At 41.3% G+C, this 15,025-nt stretch overlaps 1 protein-coding gene across 2 annotated transcripts in view; it reads right to left on the bottom strand.

Annotated features, from left to right (window-relative positions):
• The window catches only part of MAGI2 (membrane associated guanylate kinase, WW and PDZ domain containing 2), a 1,476,322-nt gene that overhangs the window by 158,136 nt on the left and 1,303,161 nt on the right, over nucleotides 1-15,025 (bottom strand). For both annotated transcript variants that reach the window (XM_068972797.1, XM_068972798.1), the window contains one exon: nucleotides 10,051-10,311. In XM_068972797.1, coding sequence (XP_068828898.1) covers nucleotides 10,051-10,311 — 261 coding nt within the window. The remainder of the gene's footprint in view (nucleotides 1-10,050; nucleotides 10,312-15,025) is intronic.

Below are 15,025 nucleotides of genomic sequence, written 5' to 3'. Positions count from 1 at the left end.
ATATCTATATTGTGAACAGTCTCTGAACAGAAGGTTTTGGGCACCTCAGCCTTGAGAAAGCAGATGGGTTCATCAGGTGCCCAACATCTGGGCATGTTTGTGGAGCAAACTGTTGCCTGGCTTAGAGAAAGAGGATCTGGAAGAGATCAGACTGGGAAATGAATATGCCAGTAGCAGGCCCCACTATTTAGTTAATTTTCTTTGGCACAGTGTACACGTTTGGAATGCCTAGTGATCATCAACCCAGAGGAGGCTGACTGATTAATCTTTAGGAATAATTCTAACCAAAGACTGCCAATGGTTTGTTTGGGAAAAAATCCAGCATAAATGTCAAAATTATTGGTGGTCAAGTGAACAAACACAGAGAACTCTTACCAGGATTTGGTATGGCAGGGCGGATTTGGATATAGGCACTCTCTGAGTCCTTGGTGAAAGCAGGGGCACAAAGAGAAATGCTATTTATCCCAGCCCAAGTGGGAAAATATTCCCTAATGACACTCTTTCAACATAGCTAGAAAATGGGGATTAAATAACAGTACTGTGTTCACTTAACAACATGCTTTTAAAATAGTCGTCTTTGTGGAATCAGCTTTTTTTTAATGTGGTTGATTGTTGGGAAAAAAGAGGAAAAACAAAATCACAGAGAATTTAATCCAACATGAGGCCCTGAATGGATTATAAAGAAAATATGCCTTTTGCAAAAGTGAACTGTAGGCTCAGAATTTATTTGAACCTCATGGGCATCTTCTGCTGGTAGAGGCAGCTCCCGTACACCTAGTCTGGGCTCTTTTCACAGCTGTGATCTCCCTGTACCATCCAGAGAATAACAAGGACCTGCAGGACATAAGCCCAGAGGAAACAGTAGCTAAGAAGACATCCACCTTCTGCTGCTGCCTGGAGAGTCTTTGAACGTAATGATAAAACCCTCCTGAAAAATAATTCCTAGTGGGGAAAAATTATGATTTATGAGCTCCATTCAGATAAGAAAAATGGTCAAGAATTTTAAAAAAATGCAATGTGAGCACTCACAGATTTTTTTTGATAGGCTGCATTGTTCCTCTTCTTGAAAATAAATAAGAATGATGCTGTATCTCTCTGGGTTTATTATTATTGTTTTACAGTTTGCTGCTGCTAAGCTGCTAAGTCACTTCAGTCTGATCTTTAAATTCATTAGTGCTAAGAAAATAAAATGCTTGCACTTGTTTTTACATTTTAGTCAATACATGTGTGGATGTTTGGATATCAGAGGACTTAGAGTTTGATGCAAAATCTTTTCTTGTTTTTGTTGTTTGCCAGTCTGTTTACTGTTAAGACCTCGGCAGCTGACTTTTAATTTGGGAACAAAACTAGTCATGTGCAGGACTGAAAAAAAAGTTGAATTTAATCAATAGGTTCTAGTCATCTGGTTTTAGTTGGGTATGATCCTATGAAGAACTAATGTGATTCAGAGGTCATTCACTTGGAACAGATAGGGGTTACTTTGATAACGAGGTCTGTGAAGTGAATAAATAATTTGAAGTCATACTTTTTTCTAAGGATTTTGGGCTGCCATCCAAACCTTCCTGCTTAGGATGGTATCATTGCCGCTGAGATGGTGTTCATACAGATAGATGGCCATTCCAGGAACAGTCAGTGCCAGGACGAGGGGCATCAGGGAGCACACTGAAACCTGCAGTCTGGCCCTTCAGAGCACAAGGGTTTGGTGACCCAGATCCTCATGATTAGGTCTTCCTGGGGCACTTTCCTGGTTCACCAGGGCCTGATTTCTTAGAGGGCTCTCTCACCTAAGACTTCACTAGGTCCTTAGTTGCTGTGGAATCATTTACTTAGGCTAAGCACAACTGATGGGAAATCTGTATAGAATCTGGGACCACTCTCTTATGGTATAATTTCTCAGGCTGCACAAGGACCAGCTTGCAAACATTTCCTTTCCTGAGTTCTATGCTCATTCTCAGAGATATGTCGAGCTGCCTTTAAGGGACAGAACAGCTAGGTTTAGGTATATAGAGAGTTGGAGCAGAGAACATTCAAACTTTGATGAGGGCAGGGCTAGATCACTGTATGAGAGTCCAATCCAACCCTACCTCACCAACATAAATTATGTGACAAATCTTTGAAGAGCATACTACCAGGAATTGTGAGGGATTTAAAGAAATGTCATAATTTCTTGCCCTTAAGGAACTTCCATTTAGGGTTAGCAAAACATATGAAAAGTAAAACGACAGTGAGAGTAAGAAGACATAAGATAAAGGAAATCACAGAGCAGTCAACAATCAAGAGGTTAGAAGACAAAAAACACCAACAAAAAACAAAATGAAGAAGAATTTCATATAACAACTGCAGAAAACACTTAAGAAAGAAGGGTGAGGCTTCAGGCAGGCTCTCATTCAGAAATTAAGGAGAGATTTCTGAGCTGCTTGTAAGAGATGCTTACTGTTCGGGCAGAAGTCTCTACCTCATGGGCTTCCCTTATGGCTCAGCTGGTAAAGAATCTGCCTGCAATGTGAGAGACCTGGGTTCGATCCCTGGGTTGGGAAGATTCCCTGGAGAAGGGAAAAGCTACCCACTCCAGTATTCTGGCCTGGAGAATTCCATGGACTGTACAGACCATGGGGTTGCAAAGAGTTGGACATGACTGAGCAAATTTCACTTCTCTACCTCATAGGGTTGCTGTGAAAATTAAACATAGTGGAAGATTCTTAGTACAGTACCTGGGGAAAAGCTTGATGACATTTATTAGTGGATAAAAGAAGGTATTTCAAGTGGCAGCAGCCAAAACAAGGACTATGGGGGAGGAAAGCAAAAGTTGTGTTTCAGGGGTAACTAAACCAGCTTTGATAGAGCGGAACTGTCAGGAGCTACTGGTAAAAAGTGGCTGTGTTTATATAACTTAGGGTCTCGCATGTAAGAGAGGTGTGTTTGAGGTTTACTCTGTAGATATTTTTTTATCAGGGGTATTATGATCAAGGACTCATTATGGGAAGATTGGATTATACACAGAAAGTGCCACCTTTCTGGATGAACTTTGCTTCATTAAAAACTGCACTCTACTCAGACTGTAGCCCCTGGCTACTTCTTAAAGCAGAAATCAAGTCACACGTACAAATGTGAAAAGGTTGGTTTGCCTTAAAACATATGTACATCAGCACAGACTGAACACCTTATTATATTTTTTATGTATTAACATGTAGATTTTCTAGAAGATTATGAAGACATTTGCTTATCATATGGTTTTATGAGTTACATTTAGAAGCGGATATTTGAGGGAAAACTAGTGTTTTATATATAGTCCTCTGCTCTACCATATTTCTTGTTACAAAAGCACCACATTAACGGTGTGGATGAAATCATCATACCTCCTTAGCGAACTACTTTTAGCATAAAACTCAAAGCAAAAGCCACTATGTCATTAAAGGAATTCAAAGTAGAGATTCACTCAAGGATTAAGGGAATATTTTAGTTTATCATGAGAAACACGGGGCTGGAAGAAGCACAAGCTGGAATCAAGATTGCTGGGAGAAATATCAATAACCTCAGATATGCAGATGACACCACCCTTATGGTAGAAAGTGAAGAGGAACTAAAAAGCCTCTTGATGAAAGTGAAAGAGGAGAGTGAAAAAGCTGGCTTAAAGCTCAACATTCAGAAAACGAAGATCATGGCATCTGGTCCCATCACTTCATGGGAAATAGATGGGGAAACAGTGGAAACAGTTTCAGACTTTATTTTTGGGGGGTTCCAAAATCACTGCAGATGGTGACTGCAGCCATGAAATTAAAAGATGCTTACTCCTTGGAAGGAAAGTTATGACAAACCTAGATAGCATATTCAAAAGCAGAGACATTACTTTGCCAACAAGAGTCTGTCTAGTCAAGGCTATGGTTTTTCCAGTGGTCATGTATGGATGTGAGAGTTGGACTGTGAAGAAAACTGAGCACCGAAGAATTGATGCTTTTGAACTGTGGTGTTGGAGAAGACTCTTGAGAGTCCCTTGGACTGCAAGGAGATCCAACCAGTCCATCCTGAAGGAGATCAGTTCTGGGTGTTCTTTGGAAGGAATGATGCTAAAGCTGAAACTCCAATACTTTGGCCACCTCCTGTGAAAAGTTGACTCATTGGAAAAGACTCTGATGCTGGGAGGAATTGGGGGCAGGAGGAGAAGGGGATGGAAGAGGATGAGATGGTTGGATGTCATCACTGACTTGATGGACATGAGTTTGAGTGAACTCTGGGAGATGGTGATGGACAGGGAGGCCTGGCGTGTTGTAGTTCATGGGGTCGCAAAGAGTCGGACATGACTGAGTGACTGAACTGAACTGAACTGAAGAACTCTGAAAGGGAACTTGCTTTTGCAAACCAATGACAGAGAAACCAACAAGATTCACTTTCTAATTCCACTGCATGGGTATAACTTCAGAAACCTTCTGGCAACAACTTCTGGGGTATTGTTGATTTAGAAAAGGCCAGGGTCCCAGCAGTAGTACAAGTAGCACCAATTGCCTCTATTTTTAAGGTGATCACTGAACAAACCTCAGTATAGAGTTTGAAAGAAAACACACTGCTATAACCCAAAGCAATAAAATGTAAGATGGGCCGCTCACTGATTGCTGATGTTTGTGTGTCCGTGCTAAGTCACTTTAGTTGTGTCTGACTCTTTGTGACCTTATGGACTGTAGCCCACCAGACTCCTCTGGTCATGGGATTCTCCAGGCAGGACTACTGGAGTGGGTTGCCTGGCCTCTTCCAGGGGATCTTTCTGACCCAGGGATTGAAACGGCGTCTCTTACGTCTGCTGTATTGGCAGGAGGATTCTTTACCACAGTGCCACCTGGGAAGCCCCTCAAAGGCCTCACTTTAGGGCAGACCTTTGTGACTATGGGACATTAAAACGAGTGTTCCACTGAAGGTTCCAGGTATGCCGAGAGCAGCGGCTTCCCGAGGATGGCCGGCTGAGGTGAAGGGCAGAGCCCCGTGGCGTGGCTGTCTTTTGCCTCCATCAGCCTCCTTCATTTTACCTCAGTGCAATACACAAATGCTATAATTTTATAAGTGAAAGAAGGAGGGAAATCTTGCCTTAAAATGCCTTAAAAGGGGAGCTAGTTACGTATGTGTAAGAGCTTAATGTTTAAGGTATGTTCAGATCATTTCCTGACAAAGGATAAGATGAACAAAAGAAATGAAAGTGTGAGGAGCACTCTAAAAATATAACGAAAATGAAAGTTTTAACAGAAGTTTAAAGTGATAGCTTAAGACAATGAAAAATATAAGTCAGGCCTCAAACTTATCCAAGGCTTTTCACACACAGACAAACCTAACCTAATATCTTATTTCCATGAGGATTCATGGCATAATATAATTTAGTGCTGAAAGAGGCTACTAAGACCATTTTTCCTGATCACGTACACAAGGAATGGGCACAGGAAAACCAAGTGACTCACTCAAGGGACACAATAGTCAGTGGATGAGCTGGAGAGAGGCTCGGACTTGTTGTCCAATGCACTTTTCATTTCTTTTGAATCTCTGTGTGTTAGGGCAAAACTATAGACGTCTTGGTTTTAGGTTTTAATTTGCACCTCTCCTAAACTCAAATGAATATTCAATGGCTGCATGGTTGGCGGGCTGAGGTTAGGTGGGAAAAAAATTTCTTTATCGATTGTTCAGTTTTATTTCATCCTTTTTGGTAAATTACACTTAAAATGTCACAAAAGAGCCACTGGATAAGCTTCTGAATCTCTAGAATAACTTTTCAACACCAGGGCCTATGGATATCATTAAGAACTTTGCCAGTCATCACGGCATTTTACCAAAGTAAAACTAACTTTTCCCTAGAATATCAGATTGCAGGGGGCATTAGGGAAAGTCAACAATGACCTAGTCTGTACTCCCCACCTGTGCCAGAGAAAGTTCACGTGAGGGAAAAAAGATTTTCCACTCTGGCCCAGAGCTGAAAGATGAAGAGTCAGCACTGTGCTGACCAGTGAGGCATTTCCAGTAAAGAAACGGAAGCCAGTTGATGACACTGGGACAATGTGAATAAGGGAAAGAAAGGCTGAAGTGTTTGCCCTTCTACTGCTCCTGCCTGGGTTGGGTTACGGTTGCTGTCCTGAGCATGCTTGACCTTCAGTTTGTTTGCACCTAAGTTTATGAATTTGCTTAACAGGCTGCCGGCCTCCACCACCGATGTCTGAGATGCTCAGGCATGTTGACTCCATACATTTCAACATAACCTTCCTCATAGGTTTTATAAGAGCAGGACACTAAACACCACGTTATTTTATCAGTTGTGTCAAAGCCCTTCTTGGGAACCGCTGGTGGGAAAACAGGTTTTGAGGTCAGAGAAGGAAGCATCTGTGGTGACAGGATGTCAGACTCAGACCTTTCACTAGGGAGGCCCAAAGACTGACCTGTCAACCCCACTGCACGTGGCCACTGGGGCATTTTTATAGAGCAGGCATCTGATCCACTCTGAGTCAGAAGCCTACCTGAGCCTTCTTTATCCTGGTACAAAACCTCAGCAAGCATGACAGGAGAGTCAGTCATGGGCAGCAAATGCCTTGAACTTTCCAAATATACCAACGTTTCCAGTTCTAGAGAAACTTCTAACATTACTTCCAACTTTCAATGTTTATCAATAACATGGCCATGAATAGCTTTCTATATAAAATTTTTTTTAATCCTTTCAAACACTTTTAAGTGCAAATGTCTGTTACAGTTCACTGTTACCCTAGGTTCTGGTTTGCAAACCACTTTGTTTTCCCTTGAGTTCAATTTTAAGGTCTGAAAAACAAAAACAGTATTTTGGATAATGGGACAAAATGTTCAGGAAGCTTGCTGGTTTTCAAAGTTCCCAATTGGTTGGTTAAACATCTGGCCTCCCTGACAAAGTTGCCACCCGGACTGAAGAAGCTGGGGAAGGGAATGCTCTCTTTATCTGGAGGGCAGGGAAGCTTACACAGGGTCTCCATATCTCTGCTCTTCTTTGATACAGTCAATAGAGACGTCAGGTTTGCAGGATAGTCTAGAAGGTACAACCTTGAGTCTGCATTCCGACGTCTGCCACGCCTCTTCTAGTCCATTGGTTAGTGAAGTCTGGGGAGACTTCCTGCCTGAAGCCTCAGCAAGGTCTGCTGGTCTGCTGTGTCGACACTGCTGCTCTTACCGCCCCTATTGCTGGCCCAGGGGATCGGGAAGACTCTGCACCCAGAAGGTCAGCATGGGAGAGGGGGCGCTGGCCCTCAGAGATGCTCATCTGTGGCTCAGATGTAGCTGCTTTGGGAGAGTGGGGGGCACTGACAAATGGCAGGCTGAACTGACAGCCAGCATGAACTCTGCACTCCGAAAAGAGTGAGCCGATTGCAGTGATGATTCCTAGCAGGCAAGGTGGTCAAGGCAGCAACAAGGGCATACTTAGTGCTTACTCTGGGCCAGAGTTTTTCTAAGCACTTATATGTACTAATTCCCTCAACCCTCATAGCAACCTGATAACACAGGTATTAGAATTACTTTCTCTTTTCATCCAAGGAAACTATAAAGTCCAAAAAGGTTGTGAAATTTCTTCAAGGTCACACAGCTAGTAAGTGACAAGCCAGGTTTCAGATGCAGGCAGTATGATTATACCCACACCACTTCCTCGCCTAAATGTGATGGTACACCTATCAAAGGCATAAATAACAGCGCCTGTCTGTTAAGGAAAGCGTTTCAGTAGCCTTAAAAATAAACTACAAATGTGTTCAAGATCTTGTGCTCAGATAAGAAACTAAGAGAAACACGACACAGCCCCGGGAATGATTGTGACTCCTGACAGCATCAGATTCTCCCAGTCTCCCAGAGCCCAGGGAACCTTGATCTTCTGACAGTGGCTGTGTGGCACAAGAAGGAGGTGCTTAGCCTTTCTCTCCAAAATTGGAGTTGAAAATTATTATGAAAGTTAAGTATAAAACAGTATTAGGTCTAGGAACCTTTTAGCTGCATGTTGCAAATTATAGGCTGTAAACACTATGTGCTATCAGTGTAATTGCTACTCTCCCCATGGAACATAGGGACAGTGTGTGTTTCAATTTTTTTAAATTGAAAAGAAATAAATATGTGAAAAAGAAGAAGCTAAGAAGTATCATGAACGCTAGAATCTATTTCCACTCTTCAGGGTGATATAAAATAATACCATTTCAAAAAGGGGTAGAATTACTCTTTTGAGGTCAGTCTAATGTCACTTGGCAGAAAGAAAAATCCACATTTAATTGTAAGCACTGGTACCTGGTGTTCTCCAAATGTGTCCATGCATGTATCTTCTCTGCAAGAGAAAAATCATCTGTGGCTTCTTTACGTAATAAGTGCATGTGTGTACGTACACACATCCTCCTATACATTTAGCAATTATGCTGTTACACTTCATATAAAAATGAGACCTTATGTACATACTTAACACTCTCATTGTGGCAGTATACTTTGTTTTATTGCAGTCCTTCAGGTATCCTGTCCCGACAAACAATTTGAATGACTGGAATAGCTACAAAAGCTCTCTGTGAATGTTTTTCCCAAGTGTAAATTATTGGAAAACTATTTATATAATTCATGAAAATCTTTAGTCTTGTGTCCTTTTAATCTTGGTGAATCCACCACACTGACAGAATCCTGCTTTTACTCTACACTTAAAGACTGGATTTATTTCTTTGGCTTATCATGAAGAAAAAGATAAGTGAAATTGTACTTTCAGATGTATGCAATTTAGCTTCCATACATATTCAACGAGGTTTAATGCTTCTATAGTTTCCACTCTTGAATTTGTCAAAGCTAAAGCTAAACAGGGCAATTCTCTGGCATTTAGTCCTGGTAGTATTTTGCTAACATTAACTTTATCATAAAAAGTTCATATTCATGCTCAACAATTTGATTTCTTGAGCATGTTTGACATCTGTATCCCCTGCCATGTGCTGGGAACAACCACAATTCATACAAAATTTAGGACCACAACATGACTCAATTATTGTTTTTTTTCCCCTCTTATTGCTCTCTATTATGGTGTTTCTATTCACACCATTTTGGGCTAAATCACTTCAACATAAAAATCGAACAAGTTTTCCTGTCACTTCCGTCCTATTGCTTGCGGGCTGACAAGTAACTTTTGAAATAGTGTGGCTGAAAGAAAAACCACTGCAGAAGCTGAGAATCTGCAAAGATGCTTGATCAGAAGAGAAATATAACCTCTGGCTGTCACCTGTTGTACAGACTCTTGGAACCAGAGATTTGGAGGAACCTCTGAAGGTAAAATCATCCACTTCCCCCATTCCACAACTTCTACCCTAAGGAAAGGTACTAGAACCTCTGGACCTCCAGGGCTGTCTTATTAAGTTATTTACTTATTGTAAAATTTATTTATTTTTTTACTAAAATATAGTTGACTTACAATGATACATTAGTTCCAGGTGCACAGCACAGTGATTTGATATTTTATCCATTACAGAATATCAGCACAATCCACAGGACTCTTTTAGAGGCCTCCTCACTGTGTCTCACACTTCCACTCCAGCTCTCTTTCCTCTGATTTCATTTTTAACAAGTAGCTGAATTCATCTTCTAAAAATATTAAGTTAGATATCTGTCTACCATTTAAAACCTTCCAATGGCTCCCAAAGATTTAATCTATAATCTACACTCCTTCCCAAGGGTGTATGAGGTCCTGCATGGCCTAGCTCCTGCGAAGTTCTATGTCTTGGTCTCACTCTATGGAACAGGAGTGCCCCTTTCCTCACAGCAAGACTCCTACATCACTCTGCTTTATTTTCTTACCAGTATAAAATGAATGAAGAGCTTTCATGGAGGTTGTGGGTTTGGGGGGACATCAGTGGTAGTCGTGCATTCTTTCTAAGCCAAAGTCAGCAGTTTGACTGGTCAAGTATTAAAGATGCCTTAGTTGTGACCGTAGCCTGTGACTTTCAGGCTGCACATTTATTTATGAACACAACAGTTCTCTGGTCTGCTTGTCTGGGATCCCCACCATCAGACAATGAAAAGATGACTTCTTATTCAAAAGCAGGCAGAGCAGTCACTTACTTATAGTGGATCCAGACTCTGGCCTGTTCAGGGAGCTGATGATGACAAAGCCGAAACCCTCATTCTCTTTGCGGTGAATGACCACGTCGCTGGTCTGCAGGCTGTGGGAGGCGAAGCCTTCAGGGGGAGAGGCGTTGCTGGTGGGGACGGCATGGTTACTGTTGCTGTAGGTGTTGGTGTAGGTTGCGTAGTCACTGCGAGGAGAACTGTGGTGGGTCGACACGGAGCCTGGACTCCTCCCATTCTCTGGGCAGGGCTCCCCTGGAACACACATCATACACAGGTACCCGGTTATTAAGCCAGAGTCTGAATGAACAAGCATCTCCTGTGCACTGGGCACTGTTCCAGACACCTGCATTGTTACGAGACTGGTTGACTGGCTTTTATTTTCCCAGTCTCTGGATGTGATGAGTATTTAAAAGGCTATGAACCTGGTTAAGGAGGCCCCTAGGTCTTGTCCCCTTCCACTCTTCTCAGCAAATGCAAGTAAAACCCCTCCTCAAGTCCCCCCTGTGCTGTTACTTGTTTATAAATTCTCCTTGGTAAAAGTACAACTCCCTTAGACAACATCTAGTTTGAAATATAGGGCTTCTTAGTTTCATGATAATAATTGATCTTAAGACAGATCATAAAAGGCCATCAAACAGGTAGACAGAATCCTAAACTGTACTACACATAGAACTTACTTAAAGAACTAGTACAAAATATGCATCTTCAAAGTCCACCCAAGAAGTTTCTTCAGTAGATAAATGAACAACTGAGCCCAGGAATTTAGATGAGGTTTCAAGGTCACACTTTAAGAAATGCTGATTGTAGCTGGGGCTAACAGGGTATGTCCATGTAAGAGACCTATTGCAATTTTACTAAACAGCCATGGTTTTATTTAATATTGTGAGACCCTGTTAGCCTTGAAGTGTTAATTCACTTTGTATAGGTGGGAAACACTTACCTTGCTCACTCTAGGATCAAATCGAACAATGATATCAGGCTAAGGAATGATGAACTTTGAATCTCTAAGGGAGGTGTTAGAAGCCTTGTTCATTTACATTCTGTATTATTACAAAATATAGTTTATATCAACCAGATAAACCAAGCCAATACTTCCATGAGAAAGTAAGTATATTTTTAGGGGGAAATGACAGAAAGTTGGCAGCCAAGAGAAGCTAGGTTTTAAATTGAAAGTTGATCTATCATCCAAGAAAGAATTTTGTTATTTTACAATAATACTTAGGTTCTGGTATTCTGATGAAAAAAAAAACACCTTAAGCAGGCATGTAGAATGCTGTAATTAGAAAAATGGCCATTTCATCTCCATCTTACTATTTGATTCAGTTTAGTCGCTCAGTCGTGTCCGACTCTTTGTGACCCCATGGACTGCAGCACGCCAGGCCTCCCTGTCCATCTATACTCAAAAGATATTTATGGAAAAGAGGGACATTAAGATTGAAAATAATGATGAAAATAATGATAATTAATGATTCCTTTTTGGGTCTTTAGATATGGTTTCCTATCTAGCATACTGGAAGTTGTCTCATATGGCAAGTTAAAAAAAATTAGCCAAAGTTCCAATGAGCGCTTCTTACTTAAGCTGCAATTACATTCTGAAATGAAAAATCATTTCGTTTCAAAAATCAAAGTCAGTTCAAAAATCAGGGAGCAAGAGCACTGACTATAAGAGATGTTTTGTTACACTGATACCTACAGAAAAGGGAACTGCATTTACTAAAATACTTAGTTTTACAAATGATCTTTATAAAAATGTATTCATTTCTCATGTGTAAGTACAAAATGAAGAAGATCCAGGCTGCTGCTTATTATCACTTGATAAATTTGAATTTTCTGTGATATTTACTCAATCAGGTTTTAATAAAATAAAGCAAATAGATGCCATTCATCTGTAAGAAATGTACTGAAGTGATAAAAGAAAAACAACAAAAAATGTCAATGTCAAAGCTTTTTCCTCTTTTCTACCAGAATTTCAAACTGCCTGTAAAATGAACCCTCTCCACCAGAAAACATCATCCAAAGACAAGCTGTTATTGTCTTGGTGAAGCACACATGTCCTTTATCAGTCCTTGTACAAGTTGGAAATAAAGTGATTAGAGATAGTCAGGAAGAAGAAAAACAAACAATTATTATGCTGCAACATTAAATTGAAAAGCTCCCCAATTTACTGGACCAAATCAGTAACTAAATGTCATAGGCAGTGACAAGAAAGATCTCATTTTCTGGCTGTCATATTTTAGGGGGTTGGGAGCTGCAGTCGTCAGTACAGCAGCAACAAAGAAAAATTATCCGTCTTTGCAGTAAATGACTCACAGTGGCTCTGCCACTGGTTCTAAAGGGAGAAAGAAAGACAATCATTGTCTAAGTCAATGCAAGTGGTCCCCGGGTGAGTGAAGGAGTCAAATACATTAACAGAATACATTTCTATTGCTTCTGGATGTCTCTTTCATCCTCTCCAACAATGTTCTTTAGCTTTAACACCATGAGCACATTTAAAACCAGGGAGTTAAGACGACTTCCAACGATTGGCTTTGAGGAATAGAACTGATTCTACACCATTTTTCTACCTGGCTGTCTCTAGACCCAAATAAGCCTGTCTTCTTTACAACAACACTTCCTGGTATGGAGCATGAATAACATTGTTTTAGAATAATTTAGTAAAATGTCAGAAAGTGACTGAATACCATGTGCATTAAAAAAAAATACTAATTTCCCTGACTCATCCTTCTGGCTTACAGCCAAATGAGTATACAAAATTCAGTCACTTACTATCTACTCAAATCAAATAATTAATTTTGAGGTTTAGCTTCTGTTTGTCCTCACCAGTCATACTGGAAATCATCACTGTGCTTACTGGGAGACAGAGTCTGTTTGGGAAGGCAGGTGTCATTGATAATGTCCTCCAGGTTGAGGTAGTTTTGACAAGAATAGTCAAGTGCTGGCCAGGAGCTGCTCCTGGTCTGCAGACCTATTAATGATTCCTGCACAGTGCTGGCCTAGAGTTCATAAAATGATTATTAAAATTAATTGGCAATATTTTTAAATAGGGAGATTTTACAGAAAGCTGGATTTCTAGTTTCTCTTGAAATATTTGGCTCCTCTGTCCATGGGATTCTTCAGGCAAGAATACTGGAGTGGGTTGACATGCCCTTCTCCAGGGGATCTTCTAGACCCAGGGATCGAACCCACGTCTCTTTATGTCTCCTGCATTGGCAAGTGGGTTTTTACCACTAGCACCACCTGGGAAGCTTCCAATAATCAATTAGAGCTGGGCAATTGCTGCCCCATGACTGAGTATGAAATGTGCAAGGCCCCACAGTCTCAACTACTCCCCAGTGTCTCCTGTACATTTCTGATTTACTCATTTACCCGTGGAGTGAGGAGCATGCAGGGCCAAAGGGGCTTGTTTAACCAGAGTCCTTGTTTCCCTTCAAGATCACCCACTGGGTATCACAATTCTCAGACTCTGTAACCAAGCATCCCCTGCCTGCTTTCAGGGTGTGCCTGGGTCCCTTCTCAGGACTGTCCCCCGTAAGTATGACAGCCCTGCAGATGTGTGAGTCTTAAAGCAGCTGAGGCAATGGGGTCTGTGCGTGGTAGAGCTTAGATATGTGCGCTAGAGTGTCCACAGGCATAGTGCATCCCTGTGGTGCCCTTCCCATGTCAGGGGCTGGCCCACCCACAGGCATTTGATTTTATGTACTTCTGCTTTATGCTCGACAGGGCAGACAACTTATTTAAATGCTTACAGACAAAGAATAAGGAACTGAATTTAGAACTGACAAAAAGTATAGCAGTCAGGAGCAGGAAATTCACTCTAATCACTGACTAAACTTTTCACCCAGTTGTAAAGAAGACTTTCCCCTTTCTCAGCATTGGGCCAAGAATCATACTTTCCCTTGAAAGTGAAAGTCGCTCACTTGTGTCCGACTCTTTGGGACCCCATGGCCTGTACAGGCCATGGAATTCTCTAGGTCAGGATTCTGGAGTGGGTAGCCTTTCCCTTCTCCAGGTGATCTTCCCAACCCAGGGACCGAACCGAGGTCTCCCACATTGCAGGCGGATTCTTTACCAGCTGAGCCACAAGGGAAGCCCATACTTTCCCTTAGGTGTTAGTGAAAAGATGCTGATAGATTTAAGATGGACTCTAACAAGTTCTGATTGAGTCATAAAACTTTCTTGTACATCAGCTCTAGATTTATACTTTATGAAACTCCTCAGAGGCACTCTTCTCTCAGATGAATAGTATGTATTCAAAATAATGTGTCACTATGTCGAGCATCTCAAAGCTGAGACATATAAATATTTATACTTTCAGTGTAACAATTAAAGCCACTATTCTACTATCCTTGGGGAAAAAGCAGCTAAGCACTGGAGCTAGTGGCATGGATAAGACAAATCTCAAAACTAGTTTAAGGTGCAAGATCTGTGCTAAAATTATCTGATAAAATTGGATACATCATTGGATGTTTTCAAGGCTTCCCTGGTGGCTCAGATGGTAAAGTGTCTGCCTGCAACGCGGGAGACCCAGATTCCATTCCTGGGTCAGGAAGATCCTCTGGAGAAGGAAATGGCAACCCACTCCAGCACTCTTGCCTGGAAAATCCCACGGATGGAAGAGCCTGATAGGCTACAATCCATGGGGTCGCAAAGAGTCGGACACGACTGAGTGACTTCACTTTGGATGATTTCATCCTTTACTCCACGATTTCTCACTTTCGAGTGTCTAGTTTGCCATTGTCTAATTGGAAATTTTGCCTTTCTATCTTTAGTGTGTTATGTATGTAACATACATAATGTATATGTTAACATTTGAAGCAGGTTTCTCTATTATTTTCATTTTTGCCCAATGTAACTAACTGGTCTATATTTCTCATAATCAATGTTTTTTGCCCCCTCTCGAGCATCAGCTAGGAAACCACTGCCTAGGGTCTTCTGAGGTGAAGCAGGACATTTGAACAAGCCGAAG

This window comes from Capricornis sumatraensis, chromosome 5 (assembly GCF_032405125.1).
Source record: "Capricornis sumatraensis isolate serow.1 chromosome 5, serow.2, whole genome shotgun sequence".
Classification (NCBI taxonomy): domain Eukaryota; kingdom Metazoa; phylum Chordata; class Mammalia; order Artiodactyla; family Bovidae; genus Capricornis; species Capricornis sumatraensis.
Note: the sequence above shows the minus strand (reverse complement) of the source record. Positions and strands in the feature narration are given on the sequence as shown.